Source organism: Peromyscus californicus, unplaced genomic scaffold, assembly GCF_007827085.1.
Source record: "Peromyscus californicus insignis strain IS unplaced genomic scaffold, ASM782708v3 Scaffold_15__1_contigs__length_86483966, whole genome shotgun sequence".
Taxonomy (NCBI): Eukaryota; Metazoa; Chordata; class Mammalia; order Rodentia; family Cricetidae; genus Peromyscus; species Peromyscus californicus.
Genome location: NW_026294447.1, coordinates 83,379,876 through 83,397,626, shown reverse-complemented (window position 1 = coordinate 83,397,626; position 17,751 = coordinate 83,379,876). Strand labels below are relative to the sequence as shown.

General features: G+C 42.3%; 1 protein-coding gene across 2 annotated transcripts in view; it reads right to left on the bottom strand.

The window, feature by feature from the left end:
* The window catches only part of Rtn1 (reticulon 1), a 221,446-nt gene that overhangs the window by 20,773 nt on the left and 182,922 nt on the right, over positions 1–17,751 (bottom strand). The window contains exon 1 of one of the 2 annotated variants that reach the window (XM_052739627.1): positions 6,641–6,826. The exons of the other annotated variant lie outside the window; for it this stretch is intronic. Coding sequence (XP_052595587.1) covers positions 6,641–6,701 — 61 coding nt within the window. The 5' untranslated portion in view covers positions 6,702–6,826. Of the gene's footprint in view, positions 1–6,640; positions 6,827–17,751 lie in introns of those variants that run through there. 2 annotated transcript variants of the gene reach the window in all.

Here is a 17,751-nt window from a genome sequence, read left to right as displayed (position 1 = left end):
ACTAAAAATGTATGAAGAGGAATGATTTCCTATCGTATCTGGCCCCATTTGTTAAGTTACTGCGCTCTCCTAAACGTTAGCCATCACGAGATTTGGGGTTTGCCAGTCCTTGGTTTGGTGATTGATTCTTGAAGGATCAAGGTAAAATATGATCACATTTGAGACCTGGCTGGTGTGGAATGGGAAGCACGGCAATGCATTTTCACTAGCTCAAAAACACCAGGGTGGATGGCGAACTTGTGAGTGACAACAGATCTCTTCCCCTGTCCCATTCAGGAGCATACAGAAATGAGGAAGGATTTAAGAATTTTATTCAACGAAGCTATAAATTTAGAGCACAATTGTAATTAAGTTGTAAAAGGAGACTTATTTTTATTTTAGCTATCACCTAGTCAGATAATATCTTTATTTATTTACTTACTTTATTTTGAGACACACTATCACTTTGGGCTGGCCTAGAATACACTCTGGAGCCCTGGGTAGCCTCAAGGTCATGGGAATTCTCCTGTCTCAGTAGTCTGAGTGCTAGGATCACAGGTGTGAGGCACCATGTTGGGCCCAGAATATGTGTTTTACAGAATCACTAATGTCAAGTTTTTAGCCTTTAAATTGTGAGCTTAATTTTAAGGAAGCCATATTTTTCCAAATGGCTGCTGTAGTTTCAGAAGAACTGGAAGAGCAGAGATAGGAAAGGGATGCACAGGTGGGAAATGCATCCCTTTAGAGGCTAGGAGGGATGGGAATTTTGGGGTGTGTGTGTGTGTGTGTGTGTGTGTGTGTGTGTGTGTGTTCTCTTTTTCTCTACGGGAAGATGATATTCTGAAAACCATACACTTAAGTTCTAAGTCAGTTTTTTCCCCCTGCTAGGGTCAGTGGATTTTAAATTTTAATGAGTTTATAAATGAATTTAAAACATTACTCCATATTTATGTACCAGAATGTGTTAGCTAGTCCAAAGATGCAGAAGAACTGAAATCCGAATATCATTTCTAACATAAAATGGATGGAGCGAGATGATGGAGCAGAGGAGAAGGGAGAGGAAGAGAGAGAGAAAGAGATCTTTCTAAAAATGAAGAAAGAAGGTCAGCTGACTGTGGTAAGGATTTCACCCACAACCTCTATTATAAATCTGCTCATATGCTTCAATCATAGAATAGGGCTGCTGTTTTCAATGAAGTGTTAATTCATGAAAATCTAAGAAACAGGACAGATTTGAAGACGTGGATACAGACCAACATCTTGCCAAGCCTTTTTATCCATTTAAAAATGGTTATTTTTAAAATAGGTACTGTAGAAAGTCCATCTATCTAGCTTAAACTGAAACACATAATTAAAATGATGCTAGCCTAGCAATATTTATCATAGTATTATTCTTATTTTAGGAATAGCTCTTGCTGTGTATCTGAAGTTCCCAATTTTTTTAGTTATATGCTGTCTTCTTACATTAAATCATTTTAAATTGTTTTTGAGCTGGGCATGGTGGTGCACACCTTTAGTCCCAGCACTTGGGAGGCAGAGACAGCAGAATCGACATGAGTTTGAGGCCAGCCTCATATATGAAGTAAGTTCAAGGACAGGCAGAGCTACATAGAGAAACCCTGTCTCAGAAAACAAAGCAAAAAAAAAAAAATTTTTTTTTGAGATCTTCACATTTCGTTTTATAAAAGCTCTTTTTTCCTTGCATGCCCAGCCTTTAGCTTCATTTTTACGATGCACATACCTGCAAGTCTATACAGAGGCAGACAGGTGTGTATTAGATAACACTCAGCGAGTCTTCACACTGACCAACTCTGAGTGATAGGAATTGGGTGATTTGTCTTTTATCAAACTTCTCTTTGTAAAAATACATAGTGTGCATGCATCGCTGTTAGGGAAGCAGAAAAAAATAGCCATTTCTACCTTAAACTCTGAAATATACCCTTATAAAGTTTCTCTTGACAATGATGGAGACACCATGAAAAAGGAAACATCCCCTTTATCCATGGATCTGACTGCCTGGACAGGACACATTGGAAATATTATCTGTGTACTAGGAGTTTTCCTTTGCTAAGGAAAGTCCCTGCTCCCCAGGGGAGCAGGTGTTCCCACAGGATCTCATTAGAATCTGCATTGGGTAGGAGTTTGCTATATGATGTTATGCTATAATATTTGGCATATTCTGATAATGAGCCTAAATAAAATGCTGTGTTTGGTAAAAAGTAAGACTCGTCCGCCTCTCTATGTAAATGTGAGAAGACGGTCTCTACTAAATTCCTTTATTTGCTCACTTATATGTGTGTGCAAGTGTGGGTACACACATGTGCACAGGTGAGCGCGTATGTGTGTACTTGTGTGGAGGCTGAAGGTCAACCTCTGGTCTCATTCCTCAGGAGCCAGCCGTCTCCTTTTTTGAGACAAGGTCTTTCACTGGGAAGTGAGGGTCATTGAGAAGGTCAGATTGGCTGGCCAGTAATCTCCAGGGACCTGCCTATCTCCACCTCCCAGTGCTAGGACTACAAACTGACATTGAGCCTTTTAACATAAATTCTGGGGATCCACTCAGGACCTCATGCTTATGTGGCAAGTATAACTGGATTATTTCTCCAGCCCTCAAATACAATAAAAAAAAAAATGACCAACTCTTTTTGTTACTGTAGCTAAAATACATATGCTTGCCATGTAATATGGGCTGATTGGTTCTTTAATAAATGTTTTGGCTAGTATCATTCAGATCAGACAATTGTGAAGCATTTCCATAGAGCACTGAAGGCTATCACAGAATTTCCAAACTACTTCATTTTGAAAGAATAAATAAACACTTCATCAAAAATTTGCATTCTGATGAAGTCATGATGCAATAAAGTAGGAGTTGAGCCTCAGCACCAACCAAGCACATAGTGGATGTGCCAACCCACCATACTACTGTGGATGCTGCCCATTGAATTTGTTGAGCACAGTGAAATCCATAAAAGGGTGGGGGGAGTCTTTAGAGTACGGACAGATTCCTATGGGTGGATGTCCTTCACTATTCTTTGTTTCTCTCACGTGGGATCATTGGATTTAAGTTGTGTGGTTGAATACCAATAGAGGGCAAATTACCAATCCTCTCAGCCTTAAGCTCTGAATTCCCTGCCCTATGCAATGAGAGGAATGTCATGGAGGCTCAGAACCAAGCACGTCACTGGCATTTAGGACACCTACTGACAAGTGGCTAATATTTATAAGAACTTAGAATGATCCATCAGTGATGGTGGTGATGAGGACAATAGTGTAGGTCAGACATGAGCCCTGCATTACTGCTATAAAGAAGGACCTATGTGAAAATATCTCAGAGAGGTCGATGGGAGCTCATGTTCCGTCACTCAGCATTAGTAAGGGAGGCGGTGAGTGTTGGGAGGGGAAGAGCCCTGGATGTCAGCCTGGGAGTCACCTTTTACTACTGCATTTACCACCCCTAACAAGATCTTGGGCAAGTCTCACCTAACTTCTTTGAGTTTTCCGCCATCCAAGAGTCAACTGGACATTTGAAAGGAGACACTTGGCCAAAGGAAAACTTGTAAATACGAGAGCCATCCACCATTATTCAGATAAGTCATCTTGAGAAATCAGAGAGGAAAGCACCTTCTACTCAGAGGCAGATGGCGGAACAGTGGGAGGCCAGGCTCGGGCAGTCACTAGCTGTGCACCTGACAGCAGCAGCAGCAGCCATCACCTGCTAAATGAAAACGTGAGAGCAAACCACTCACGGGAGCTGAGAGGACTGAAAAAAATCAATCAAGTGGCCTCAGAAATATTAAGATGGTTGCAAATGGTAACATTAGCTCCGTTAACTGAACCTATGTCCTATAGATTTTAGAGGGTTTTTTGTTTGTTTGTTTGTTTGGTTTGGTTTGCATTTTGAGACAAGAGTCTCACAGGCTGGCCTTGAACTCACTGTATGAGCAAGGCTTCTTTGAACCCCTGATTCTCCAGCTCCAGGTGTGAACCACCATGCCAGATTTAGCCTCTCTTTCTGTAACCTTTCTTGGGGGTGGGGGTGTGTGTGGGTTCTTTTGTTTGTGATACAGTGTTGCTCTACAGTCTAGGGGAGCCTTGTACAGGCTTACTCTTTTAGGCTCTTCAGTGCTGGTCTTATAGGTATGAGCTGCCATTACTTGCTATCTTTAGCTGAAATCATATACGTTACACACACACACACACATACATACATACATACATACATACATACATACGTGCGCATGCACACACACTGACACAACCCATGCACTCTAGTTTTATAATACATTTCAGTGAAATACTCTGATGTAATTTGTAGCTGAAAATGTTAACTGCAGAGGAAACCTGAAGTTCCTGTATTTCCTCTCTAGGGAAAGCCACTCAGTATTTCCAGAGGACATTTCCAGCAGGGTTCTACTGACTCCTAACCGTATTGGAGCCGATCCTAGGTCACACCCATGCCATTTGTGTGCTGGGCTTCTGCTGGCCTAAGAGCTGAGCACACTAAGAATTACTACCCACTAGTGGCTTCAACCCTGTATACATATGAAACTCATTCGAAGAGTGTTTTAAAAAATCATGATGCTCAGTCCTAGGGGTGGGGCCCAGCATCCTTTGTGTTTCTCAAAGCATTCCAGGTGATCCTAAGTTGCAACCAGGGATTAGAACAATCTGCTTTAAATGATGAGGGAACTGAAGGGAATCTGTATTTCGAATCGACTGCAGTTTTAGTTTATGATGAAAGGTCTCACAGGGAGTCGAGGACCACAAGGCGGTAACTCATTCTTACCTCGGCTCTCTGGTGTCACTGAACTATCTAGTGAGCTATTAGTCAATTTTCAAGATAATGGCTTTGTTCTATTTGAGAAGAAATCAAGGACTCTAATGACAAACAAAGGTCACTGGGTGTAAAGACTCTTCAGCAATCCTGAATCAATCTTCACAAGCAGCTGTATGGTGGGGAAGGGACATAATTGCCTTCAGCGGGCAAATTATCGCATTTTATGCTAATTCCCGATTATTAAAAAAAATCCACTTTAAAGTTTAAAATAAACCAGTGCAACACCCTTAGCGTTGTGGGGCTATAATGCTTAGTATCTACATAAATACAACACAAAACCTGCCATCTTTCCAGATCCACTTCGGTTAAAAGTAGGAGACACTCGGAATCAAAGCCGCATCACCGGACCTCGTGTCCATCTAAACTCGCTGCTCCTATGAAGATGCGAATTGTAGAGGGTGTGCACCCAGCCCATGGGGCTGAGCACACGGATCCAGAGGGAAACGTTACAAAGCATTTCCACAGCCACCTTCTCTGTTCAACATATGCTATTCCATGTAGCTGTCATCATTTTCTAAAATTATACCCCTTGACTGAGCATTTCTTATTTATTGGCTTTGAAATTTATGGCCTACCTATTTACTTTTGGCAATCCTATTTCTAAAAGGCCCACATGATTTGAAGTCGACTACTATATTTCATGTCATAGCCAGCCAATTCAACAAGAACCAAAGCAAGAGGGCTTTTAATTCCCGGATTTGTGGTTTTGTCGTTCCTTAAAAAGAAAAGAAAAAAATCCCACAGAAGCATTAAAGATGAAAGGAACTGCCTCCCCCCCCCCCGCCCCCCGCGATGTATTATAAGGAGAAGTTATTAGGTTAAAAGATAAAAAGAGCTACCACTCCGAGTGTTCTTGGTCCCCGAGGATGCTGCAAACCCCTGCAGGTTCCATCGAACGCACCTTCTTGGGAACCGTATTTGTTAGATATCAAAGGGCACCGCATCTGACCAACACCCCAACTTTACCTCACACAGGTCATCCCTGCAAATTCTCCCTCCCTCCTCCTCATGCCAGGTGAGGGAGAAAATCTTAATGTAACAAAGGAGACATGGATGTGTGAAGTAGGAGGCTGAATAAAAATGGCTGAAAAGCAAGCCAGGCTTGCGGGCGGCCACACCCAGCGCTAATATGGACCGTGTCTAAACAACTCTGTTAGACCGGAGGGCAGCCGCCACGGCTTTGTTATTTCCCTCCATTTATTTCACTGAAACCCATCGTTAATAAATAAACGGCATAGGTTATTCCAGTGACAGTCACAAACACCAAAATATTTCAAAGTGAACCACCCTAATAAGTGGCTACGCCATTCTGTTTTCAGGATTTGGAGAGCTGGTCTGCCTTTCCAGGCTCCTTTGTGTGATCACAAATAACAAGCCTGAAATGGGTGTGTCCCTCCCTCCTAAGGATGCCCTCTCAGTTAATGGCTCTGATCTCAACCTTTGGGCAGAAATAAATGCACTGGGATGCAGGAACAATAAGGAAGCACTTTAACTCCGCGGCTGAGAGATTAAACAAGTCCTGAATGATCCGGCCAAAAAAGCTCCCGGAGGAGGCAAAGGATGCATTATTTACAATACCACAATACACAAGAAAACAAAGGGGTGAACTGGGAGGGGACAAAGGCGGCGGGGGACGGGGAGGGGTGGGGGGAGGCCAAATATCATCCATGTCGGTTTTGCAAGAACAGATTTACTCCCCCCGAAGAAAGCTCCTGGGTGTAAAGCATGCATAGGTCCCACAGGTGAAATGATGCACAATGGCCGAGTCCGGATCGCGGGTTCCGCGTGCGCTGCAGGCATGCACTACCGAAATAAAGAGAATACCCTGACTTTTCCAGTTGCTCCACACACAGTCCATCTTGGTGGAATCGGCAGTGGCCTGCATGGTGCGGGCTTGGCGGGCTCGCCGTGGCTCTCCTCCAGGCGCTGAGCTTGCACTCCGTGTCGCTGCCCGGCTGCGGCGGTGGGCTCCCGGTGGCCGCGCGGCTGCAGACTGAAGCGGCCCCGGGCGCGCGCGCGAGGGGCGGGCGGGGTGCGCGCGAGCGCCGCAGAGCGCGGTAGCGAATCAGCGCGATCCCGGAGCAGCTCGGGGGCGCGCGCGCGCGCGGATGCGGTGACTCAACGGGCCCGCGGCTCGGGTTGGGCAGCCTTAGGGGAGCTGCCCCCCGGGATGGGATGGGATGGTGGAGCGGTGGTGTGGCGCGCACACAGGCTGGATATGGGGAGGGGGGGTGCGGAAGAAGGGGAGATGGGAGGGAGGAAAGGAACGCCCGTGTGGGGATGGCAGCTAAGGAGACCAGGGCTATTCCTGACCAGCGTGGTGCATATTCTAGAAATTTCTTAGAAACAAGAAACCTGTTGGCCAAGGCATGTGGCAGTACAGACGCCCAGCTTGCAGCATAATGCCCACTAGTTCTCACTGTTTGCTCGCCTCTCCTGTCCCCATTTCTAAAAATGTTGGACACAGATTGCTGCCCGGGATCTTCCAGAGGAGTGCCAAATTCTGTTCCTTGTCTGGAATATTCCACAGTTACCTAAAACTTCGTGAATAAAATTGTGGCTACCATTTTGCAATTATCTGAGCAACAATCACTGGGTAGAATCTTACTGTAATCCCAAGGACTGTAATTCTCCAGGGTTTGTTGAGTGAATAAATATCAGAATGTGGGACTTGGAAGCTCTTAAGTGTGGACACATCACATGGGGATCATTGGTCACTGACAGGGGTGATCAGTTTGGGGGGACAGTCAAACAGAACTCAGAGAAGCAAAAGGCATTCTGCCAACAATGTCACCTTAGGGATTGGGCACAGTGGGCTGAGGGGACTGGAGGTGTGTATCATTGGACAGAGATTTCAGGAGTCCCAGTCCAAATGTAAATGTAGAGGGAACAGAACGATGGATGACTTCAGCCATAAATGCTTTATCGGAATATACACAAAGATTCTGGCAGACTGGATAGGTCATAGACACGTTTTGATGAGGAACATGTAAGGTAGCAAAGAGAAAGGAATGGGATGTGGGCGTTGTTTGGAACAAGACAGATAGGAAGAGAGGAGATGCTTGGCGGGGGGGGGGGGGGGGGGGGGGGGGGGGTGTCACAGAAGGATAGCAAAGGAAGAGCTCTTAACACCGAAGCCGCATTTCCTGTTTTGTTTTCCTGTGACATATTCTTCGCCCTTGTTGAGTACTTTTCTCTCCCTCCTGGAGGAGTGGAGCCTTCTAGATTCTCTCCCGGTTCTCCAAGGCGGCCTAGTCAGCCTTAAATTTGCATTTGCATAGCCTGTCCTGTCAAAGTCCTCAGGCAGGTTGCGCTCGCAGACATAATTTCTTCTTCATTTTTTAAGAGGATCTGGTCTTTAAAATAGGATCTTTGGGCTCATGCATAGTCTTTTCAGAATACAGGTTCCAAAGCGACCAGGTGGGCCCCTCTGCCTATGACTGTCGGGTCTGAAGTCATGCCTGAGGAATCAAAATATGTCTGCAGGGTATGATTTGGCATTTCTGGCCAGCTGACCTCTCCTACACAGCGTGGGGGTCTCTTCAAAGCTGATAGGGAGCACAGTATGACAAAGCAGTTTTCAAACTCACCTCTAGAGGTGCAGTGTTCTGTTTGCATCTCCTACATTCACCCCATTTCTTTATTTCACGGTTAGTCGCTGTTGGGAATTCAGTTGGCAGGTTCCTGAAAAATCTGGTAAATGCCCGTGAGCTCACCAGCACCCAAATCTCCCTGTCTGATGTAGACTCAGAAAGGAGAGGGCTGGGCAGGAGTTGCCCGGGAGTCTGTTGCTGCCCCAGGCACCTCTCAGTCTTTGGAGTCTGGGCCACTAGGAGGCACTGCCCGTCCAACAATAGCCTCGGGATTCTAGATGACAATGTCAGCAGGTACCTTCTATTTAGCAGAGGAACAACAGAGAAATGGCCAAGTTCCAAGTGTTCTCCCACCTCCCCCAGCAACGCTGTAGACTGCTAATCAGAATGAATAGCCTGTATCGCTAATCTCAGCAAGAAAGCTGAGTTGAGCACACTCCCAGCAAAGAACAGTGGTCAGAAGCAAATTCTTTCTCAACCAGAGGATAAATCATGTCAAAGTCCTCGGGCTGCACATTTTTATTGACCACAAACCTGACTCAGAAACGTCAGTTTGGCTGAACGGCTGCATTTTTCTGAATCATGCTAAGTCTGAAGAAAGCAGATTGATGGAACATGAAAAGCCAGTAGGGTCCTCAGATAGTTCAAGGTTGGGGAAATAGACTGGCAAAGATGAGCTGGGACTGCATTGCTCCTCATGTCACGAGAATTGAGAGGTTTCAGATTAATGCACAGGAAATAAGGGAAACAGAAATAGACGTATGGAGCAATATAGTAGGAAGATTACCAGCCTGGGATCTCAGACCCATGCATTCAGGAGACCCACATGTACGGCAGCAGGAGCCTAGCCGTCAGCACTGGGCAGCTCTGGACTCCTGCGATATACAAAATGTTCTAGCTTTGCATGTTTGCCTCTGTGAAACAAGACTTTACTTCCCACAGACATGGCAGATGGATACTTTATTTGCTTGCATCCACGCAGAATTGATTGACAGCTCTTTCCAAGTTCAAGTTCGCAATGATAAAACGGGTACAAAAGATATGTAAATTTCCTTAAGGGCTGAAAGGAAACGGAAAGCAAATGAAAGCTTGCTAAGAGACGGCAGGAACTGCCACAGCCTTCAAGCCAATGGGGGAACAGAAGGGCTTTTTCCACAGCCAGCTCAGAACTCTTGGGGTAGGTGCTTGCCAGGAGAGGAAGCGATTTCTTTAGTTTTCAAGATGAAATCATGCATTGCAAAGTCTGTTTTGAAGAAGAGCAAAATAGCCAAGTTCCGTAATCTCATCCCAGATTCAGAAAAATGCTGGGGGCTGGTGTGCCCACAGTGACTGGGTGGTGTCTGTCTCCCAGTGCACCAGCATTTTACTGATGGAAAACAGTACCACCTACACTGATATATTTATTCAACCAATATTTATTGAGTGCTTACTGCATGGTCAACACTGTTCTGGACACAGAACAGAGCTCCTAACTTTCAGAAGTTCCTGTGCTAGTGTGTGGATGAGGACAGATAATAATGGAAATGTTAAATATACAATATACTCTTGTAGGCAAGTGTACCAGAAATATAAAGCAGGCACAGAGGGAGAGAGATTGAGAATTGTGGATGTTTGCTGTTTTATAAGGCGGGTCAACAAGGGCCTATCTCGTAAGGGAAAATCAGAAAGACTTTATTTACCTTAAAGAATAGGTAAAAGCCCTGTTGCTGTCTCATTCCAGAACTCATGAAACTCAGGCAGGATAGTGAGTGGAAGGCCAGCTGGGGCTGCATAGCAAGACGTTGTTTCGGGGGCAGGGAAGACAAACAAAAGAAAAGGAAGAAAGGAAGGGGGAAAAGGAGGGAGGGAGGAGGGAAGAGAGGGAGGAAAAGGAAGAAAAAGAGCTTAAGAGACGATGAAGATGTCAGGGGAAGGAATATTCAGAGATGCATTGAGGTCTCGTGGCAGGATATGGTAACTGTCAAGCCATATCAAGCATTCTCCTAGAACATCTTTTTTTTTAAATGCTCTGTAAAGTGTTGCAATTGGAAGTAAAGACCCAGAAGTAAAAATAGACTCCATTGTGATAAAAAAAAAAACACTAAAGATTTGGCTCTATGCTATATGGAATAAGAAAATTTAAAGAGACAGCCAGTTTGGTCCTTAATTGCTGTGACAAGGTAACACGTGAATTATAATTGTGGAGGTTGAGATACTGGATTAGCACTTATAACTCAGGAAGTGCATTTTCATGTGTTCTGGGCTACAGCATCTCTGGGAGGTAGAGACCATTACTTTGATTTCTGGATGCATTCATTCATTCATTCATTCATTTGATCTACAAATATTTATAGAGGCCATGATAAGTCTGTGTCTCTAACTACAAAGGAGCTATTCATGGGGAACTATAAATAGATGGAAGCAATCATATAGCTGTCTGACTAGGAAGAGTGGATACACAAGACAGAGCGGCAGGGAGAGGAGCTTTCGGGACAGAAACCTGAGTGTAGGTGATAACTGAGCTGAGTTCTAAGGAGAAATAGCACCACCACTTTGAACGATGGGAATTTTCGAGGCAGACAAATAGGGAATGTGAATCTTTATTACAGGCCCAGGCAGGGGTCACTTTGTGACAAGCCTTGTCAATAAAAGAGGGAAAGACTGAAGAATTTCAAGTAGCAAACTCACCAAAGAAGGCCACTAGTGGGTCCACATTGAGGATTTTACAATCAATTCTAGGACCTATGATGATCAATCAACTCCTCAGCAGGAAAAATAATCAGTACCACGTCCTGTATTGTACTGAAACTGAAAAACATCAAGACAAGGAGATGGGAGGGAAAAGGGCATTGAGCAGGGATGAATGGGGTTAGCATCTCAAGTCTGGGGTCCCTACACGAAAGGAAGTGCCAGAAGGGGTCACAAAGGTAGGCACGGGACACGTGGTTCTCATCAAGAGAAGGAGAAAAGCTCAAGATGAAGCAGAATGAGAAGGCGGATTGTCCTCTCAAACTGTTCGATCTACAGGTAGTCTCCAACAGAATGAGAAGACACTCACGTTCTCAGCTGTCAAGGGGACAGAGCTGCCATTCAGAATTCTGCATCCAGCAAAGCTAATACAGAACACGTCAAATACGTAAGAAATGAGAGTTGCTAGCACTCACAGAACCGGAAGATAAACCTACCAAAGTTGTTACTTCCGGGAGAAGAAAACTAGATCTAGAAGGAAGAGATGCGATGCATGAGAGAATACTGATCATAAATGATAACTGTTGATGATTAGTTCAGAGGAGTTTTTCAAAGAAAGAGAACTGAAATGGACAGCCAAGTAGAATACAAGGTAGGGAAGAGCGGCGGAGGAAAGGACCTTGTCCTTGACTTGCCAGGAGGAGGGGGAAGCTTTAACTCTAGACGCCGACAAGTCAGATTTGTGTATTATCTCTGAGCCAACGCTATAAGAAAACTACCATAAGATATAACTTCAAGTGAACGAGGTAGATGAATAAAAGAATCAAGTCAATCAGACAAAGGAAGGCTAAGAAAGGGTCTTCCAGGATAGAGAGTACAAATGGAAGTATTAAAAATGAATTGAAATATGCCGAGACAGGGCTAGCTAAAAAATCAGAAGCTATCACGTTGTTGATTAAAACAAAATGAAGGATGTTTCATGAAGAAAAGTCTACTGCATTACTCAGATAGAAAAGCCAAAAATAGAAACTAGTGGATTTTCACAAACTCACTAATGCAGCTTGTAGATTCTTTTGAACTTTCTATGCTCATAGTCAAAACCTTTTTTTTTCCCCTGAAAAGCCTCACCAGTTTTCTCCTTGTCTTAGTTTACTTACATATTTATGTGTGTATGTGTGTGCATGTGCACATGTGGGTAGGTGTGTGTTGACCACCCCAGGTGTAATTGCTCAGAAGCCATTCACCTTGTTTTCTGATATACGACCTCTCATTGGCTTGGAGCTCCGCTGACTAGCAAGCCTCGGGGATCCCACCAGTGGGCAGGGGTGGGGGGTGGGAGGTGGGGGCAATGTTCACACAACACCACACAGCTGGCTTTTTGCATGGGTTCTGGGGGTTGAACATGGACTTCATTCACTGAGCCATCTTCTCAGCCCATACTCTGTCATACCAAACTGGCTACAGCTTGCAGGAAAACAATGACTAAACCAGTAATGGATGACTTCATCTTTCTCCTAAATTACAGAGAGAAACATGTTCAAAATTTTTACTACTGAGTGTGATGTTGGCTTTAAATTTTCTGCTCAGATTTACAGGATTGAGGAAATGTTACTCTAGCTCTAGTTTTCTAAGCATACATTACATTTTAGCAAACACCTTTTCTAAAGCTACAGAACTGAATATATGTGTTTCTCTGGTTATTCTGTGATGTACAAATTACATGCAGTGGATTGTGAATATTCAGTAAAATTTTTATTCCTAGACTAAACCTCATTGAGTCTTCAGTGTGGTACCTCTTAATACACTGCTCAACAAGATTCAATTTCCTAAACTTTCCTGTACAATTGTATTTGTAAGAAGCATACCAGCGCATCCTCCTCATCCTCAACCTCGTCCTTGTCCTTGTCCTTGTCTTCTTTTAGAAATATCTTTTTTTTTTTTACTTTGCATTATGGCCACACTAGCCTCAGCAGTCAAGTTGGAAATTGTTACTTTTTTGGGAAGCATTTATATAAAATGAGACCCTTATTGTAATGTTCAGAAGAATTCACCACTTAGCCCAGCTGGGTCCAGTTGACTCACATAATAAGGTATGAGATGATCCTGCTTTTTAGTTTCTGATTATGGTAATTTTGGTTAGTTTTATCCAAGTAAATTTGTATACTAAAAAAAAAAATTATTGAACTGGGACTCTAGCACAGTGACAGGGGCCTGCTTAGTGTATGTGAACTCACAAATTCAAGTCAAAGCATTGCAGAAGAAAAATATCATTAAGTTTATTGGCATAAATTACTCACAACTCCACCTTTTAAAATTTTCGATAATCTGGAAAGGCTGCTCCTTCATTTGTGACATTGTCACATTTTCTCTGCTTGTTTCTTGATCAACAGGTTGGGAGTTTTTCAGTAGTATAAATTTATTTTAAAGAATTAAATTCTTATTTGTTGTTCTTCCTTTATATATTTGCTTTATATTTCATTTTATTACTTTTATTTTAATTTGCTTCAGTTTTACCAGTTCTTTCAAATGAATGCATATCATTGTTTTCAGATTAAAAAAAAAACTGGCGTGTTTGTTTAAATCCATACAGTTTGGGCTGGAGAGATGGCCCAGCAATTAAAAACACTTGCTTCTCTTCTAGAGGAAGGAATTCTGTTCCCAGTAACCACATCGGGTGACTAAAAACAGCACTGCCCATAACTCCAGCTCCAAGGGGATCTGATGCCCTCTTCTGGTCTCCATGGGCACTGCACTCATGTGCACAAACACACTCACAGACACACATAGTAAAAAAAAAAAATGTTTAAAAAGAACCCATGTGCCGGGCGGTGGTGGCGCACGCCTTTAATCCCAGCACTCGGGAGGCAGAGCCAGGCGGATCTCTGTGGGTTCGAGGCCAGCCTGGGCTACCAAGTGAGTTCCAGGAAAGGCGCAAAGCTACACAGAGAAACCCTGTCTCGAAAAACCAAAAAAAAAAAAAAAAAAAAAAAAAAAAAGAACCCATGAAATGTAAAACTACAAATTTGCCCCACTATTTTAGCTGCATCTGTAAATTCTAGTTGATTGTATCGATGTTACTGGTAGTTTAGAATATTTTCTAGTATTAACTGTAATTTTTTTGATCCATCAATGTAATATTATAAACAATTGGGGATTTTTCTAACTATCTTGATAATTTTAGGCTATTTGCATTGCAGTTAATAAATGAATTCTATACAACTATAACACAATGAAACTTTTTACAACTTGCTTTATATCCTCGAATATGCTCAATTTTAACATAGATGTCAAACCAACTTGAAAAAAAATGTGTATTTAAGCTCTACAAATGTCAGTCAAGTTACATTAATAGCAGAATTAAATGATCTATCTTACTCAAATTTTTATCAGTCAGACATTGAACATTACTACTAATTTTGATGTTGCTTTTTGTCTGTACATTTTTTAAATCTATAATTTTTGCTTTATGTATTTTAAAACTATGTTGTTTTATAAATTCAAGCCTATCATGTCTTACTGATGAATTTACTTTTTAAGCCTCCCTTTATCTCTAGCAAAATCTTTGACCAAAAGTCTAGTATAGCTGGCAGCAATATACACAATATTTTTCTTTTGGTTACAGTTTGTGTGGTAAAACTTATTCCATCCTTTGCTTTCAAACCTGCACCTCTGTATGTTATTATAAACAGCGTAGTCTTGAGCCATGTTTTTAATCTAAGCTAGCTACCTTTGTAAAGCTTTTAATTGTGTGTTAAATCAACGATACTGCTGAGCCTATCATCTCCCTACTTCCGTCTTATTCTTCACACCCATTTAATTCACTTCTTCCTTTATCATCTCTAAATAGTATCAATGTTTTTGTTCATTTCTTCCTTCCTCTAATGGTTTCACAACTACACTCTTTCAAAAAGATTTATTTTATTGTGGTCTATTTTGAATATGTAACTTTGTGTTTTCCTGTACAAAACTCTCACAGCAGTGAACCACATCTACTTCCTGCTTTCCTTCAGTTGTTGTATATATATTATGAACAACAAATCACATAATTTTTGTTCCCTCAAAATAAAAATTCAACAGTATTTCTTCCATCTACGCTATCAGATCTCCATCTGGGAGCCTTGACTTTCAGTCCAAAGAATTTCCTTTACAATTTCTTTTAATTTAGGTCATGACAGTCATCTCAGATTTTTGTCTGATATCTGATGACTTTCATTTATGAATTGTCATTTTATTGGGCAATGAGCTTTGAGTAAGCACAGTTTTCTTGCAGCAACTTCAAATTTCCAGTCTTGGATGAGGAGGACCTGTGTTTGATTCCCAGCACCCACATGATGGTTCACAACCATCCATAACTCCAGTTCCAGGGGATCTACTGCCTTCATCTGATCTCTGCCAAGCATGCACATGGTACACATGTACACATATATGCACATGGTACACACATATATATGCAGTCAAAATACTTACACATAAAATAAAGCAAATCTAATTTTAAAAGTTTAAAATTTCACTCTGACAGCATCTGGTCTTTGTACTTCCAGTTGAAAAGCCAAGTGCACTTTCTTGTTGCTTCGTATGGAGTACTTCTGACCTTTAAAAAGATTTTATTTTCAGCTTTTTTTCCAGTTTGATTATGATAATTTTATGATTTCTTTTGGTTCTACAGAGCCTTAAATCAGCAGATAAATGACTTTTTACCAGGTTTGAAGGAAAAGATCTTAATGTTGGAATGGTCTATCTTGGTTGTTAACTTGGTTGTTAACAGGATTGATAATCATCATGGAAACAATCTCTAGGCATGTCTGTGAGACTTTTCTAGATTAGGTGAATTGGGGGTGGAGGGACATCCTACATGTAGGCAGTACAGTTCCATGGGTTGGGACCCAGGACTTGAATAAGAAAGAGAAATGAAGCTCAGCAGCAGTATTGAGTCTCTCTCTACTTCCTGACTGGGCGACCATGTGACCAGATCTTGAGTTTATTCCTTCCCTGCTCTAATGAACTGTGTCCTCCAACTGTGTCTTCCAACAACTGTGTCCTCCAACTGTATCCTCCGACAACTGTGTCCTCCAACAACTGTGTCCTCCAACTGTGAGCCACAATAAACCTCTCTCCCTTAAGTTAAGTCAGTCAGCGATAGAACTAGCAGCTCCTGCTCGTCTTCCTTCATTCCTTCTGACCCATTTTCTTTCTTCTCTTCTATAAATCCAATGACTGATTTTAGATCTCCCGAAACTGTTTTAAACACATCTACTTTGTTTATGTTTTTATGTCTTTATTCTTTTTATTCACTACTTTGGGCAATTACTGTGTCTAGGTTCACTGATTATGTATTCTGTTATTCAACATCTTATTGAATGTTAAGTTGTGATTTCAGAAATTCTCTTTCTCCCAGAAACTTAACCTTTGTAGATGAAATTTTTCATCTTTTAAATGTATTTTCTTTCACCTATCTATAATCTATAATAGTTTTTTTATTTTTTTATTTTTTATTTTTTGGTTTTTTGAGACAGGGTTTCTCTGTGTAGCTTTACGCCTTTCCTGGAACTCACTTGGTAGTCCAGGCTGGCCTTGAACTCACAGAGATCCGCCTGTCTCTGCCTCCCGAGTGCTGGGATTAAAGGCGTGAGCCACCACCGCCCGGCAATAGTTTTTAAAAGTCTTCTGTTGTCTCTAATATGTGGCTCATCCATGTGTCTTCTTATATAATCCACCCCTTTTTGCTTGATCATTGGTCATATGTTTTTGCCTCTTACATGTCTACATATACTTTATAGTATGATGAACACTGTGTAAAACTATCATAAAGACAATTGATGCTATTTGCCTTCTCAAAAAGTTTATCCATCCTCTATTAGTAAATCAGATAAGTTGTTGATCAAGTTCAGAAACTGAACTGAGTCACTGTAAGTTTCAGATATTTTTGTTTTGTTTTGTTTTGAGAGAGGGTCTCAGGTATTCCAGACTGGCCTCAAAATTTCCATGTCACTACGTAGCCAAGCGTCTTAGTTGGGGTTTATCAAAGCACCAAAGGAAAACATCTAACTGGAGGCTTGCTTACAGATTCAGAAGTGAGTTCATTATCACTATGGCCAGGAGTGCAAAGGCAGACAGGCAGGCATGGTGCTGGAGCAGCAGCTGAGAGATTTACATCCTGAGCCACAGGTGCAGGCAGAGAGACAGAGAGAGAGAGAGAGAGAGAGAGAGAGAGAGAGAGAGAGAGAGAGAGAGAAGAAGAAGAAGAAGAAGAAGAAGAAGAAGAAGAAGAAGAAAAAGGAGGAGAAGGAGGAGGAGGAAGAAGAAGAGGAAGAAAAAGAGAAGGATGGGGAGGAGGAGGAAGGAAGGGAGGGAGGATAGAGAGAGAGGAGAGAGAGAGAGAGAGAGAGAGAGAGAGAGAGAGACTGGGCCTAGTGTGGGCTTTTGAAACCTCAAAGCTCATTCCCAGTGACACATCTCCTCCAACAAGGCCACACCTCCTAATCCATCCTAAATAGTTCACCAACTAGGACCCAAGCACTCAAATATATGAACCTATGGGGGCCAATCTCATTCAAACCACCATACCAAGGATGACTTGAAACTTTTGATTCTCCCGTCTCCTGGGGTTTCAGTTTTAGTTGGATGCTACCCATCTCTGGTTTCAGTTTCCTTGTGGATGAATTTATGATATGATTC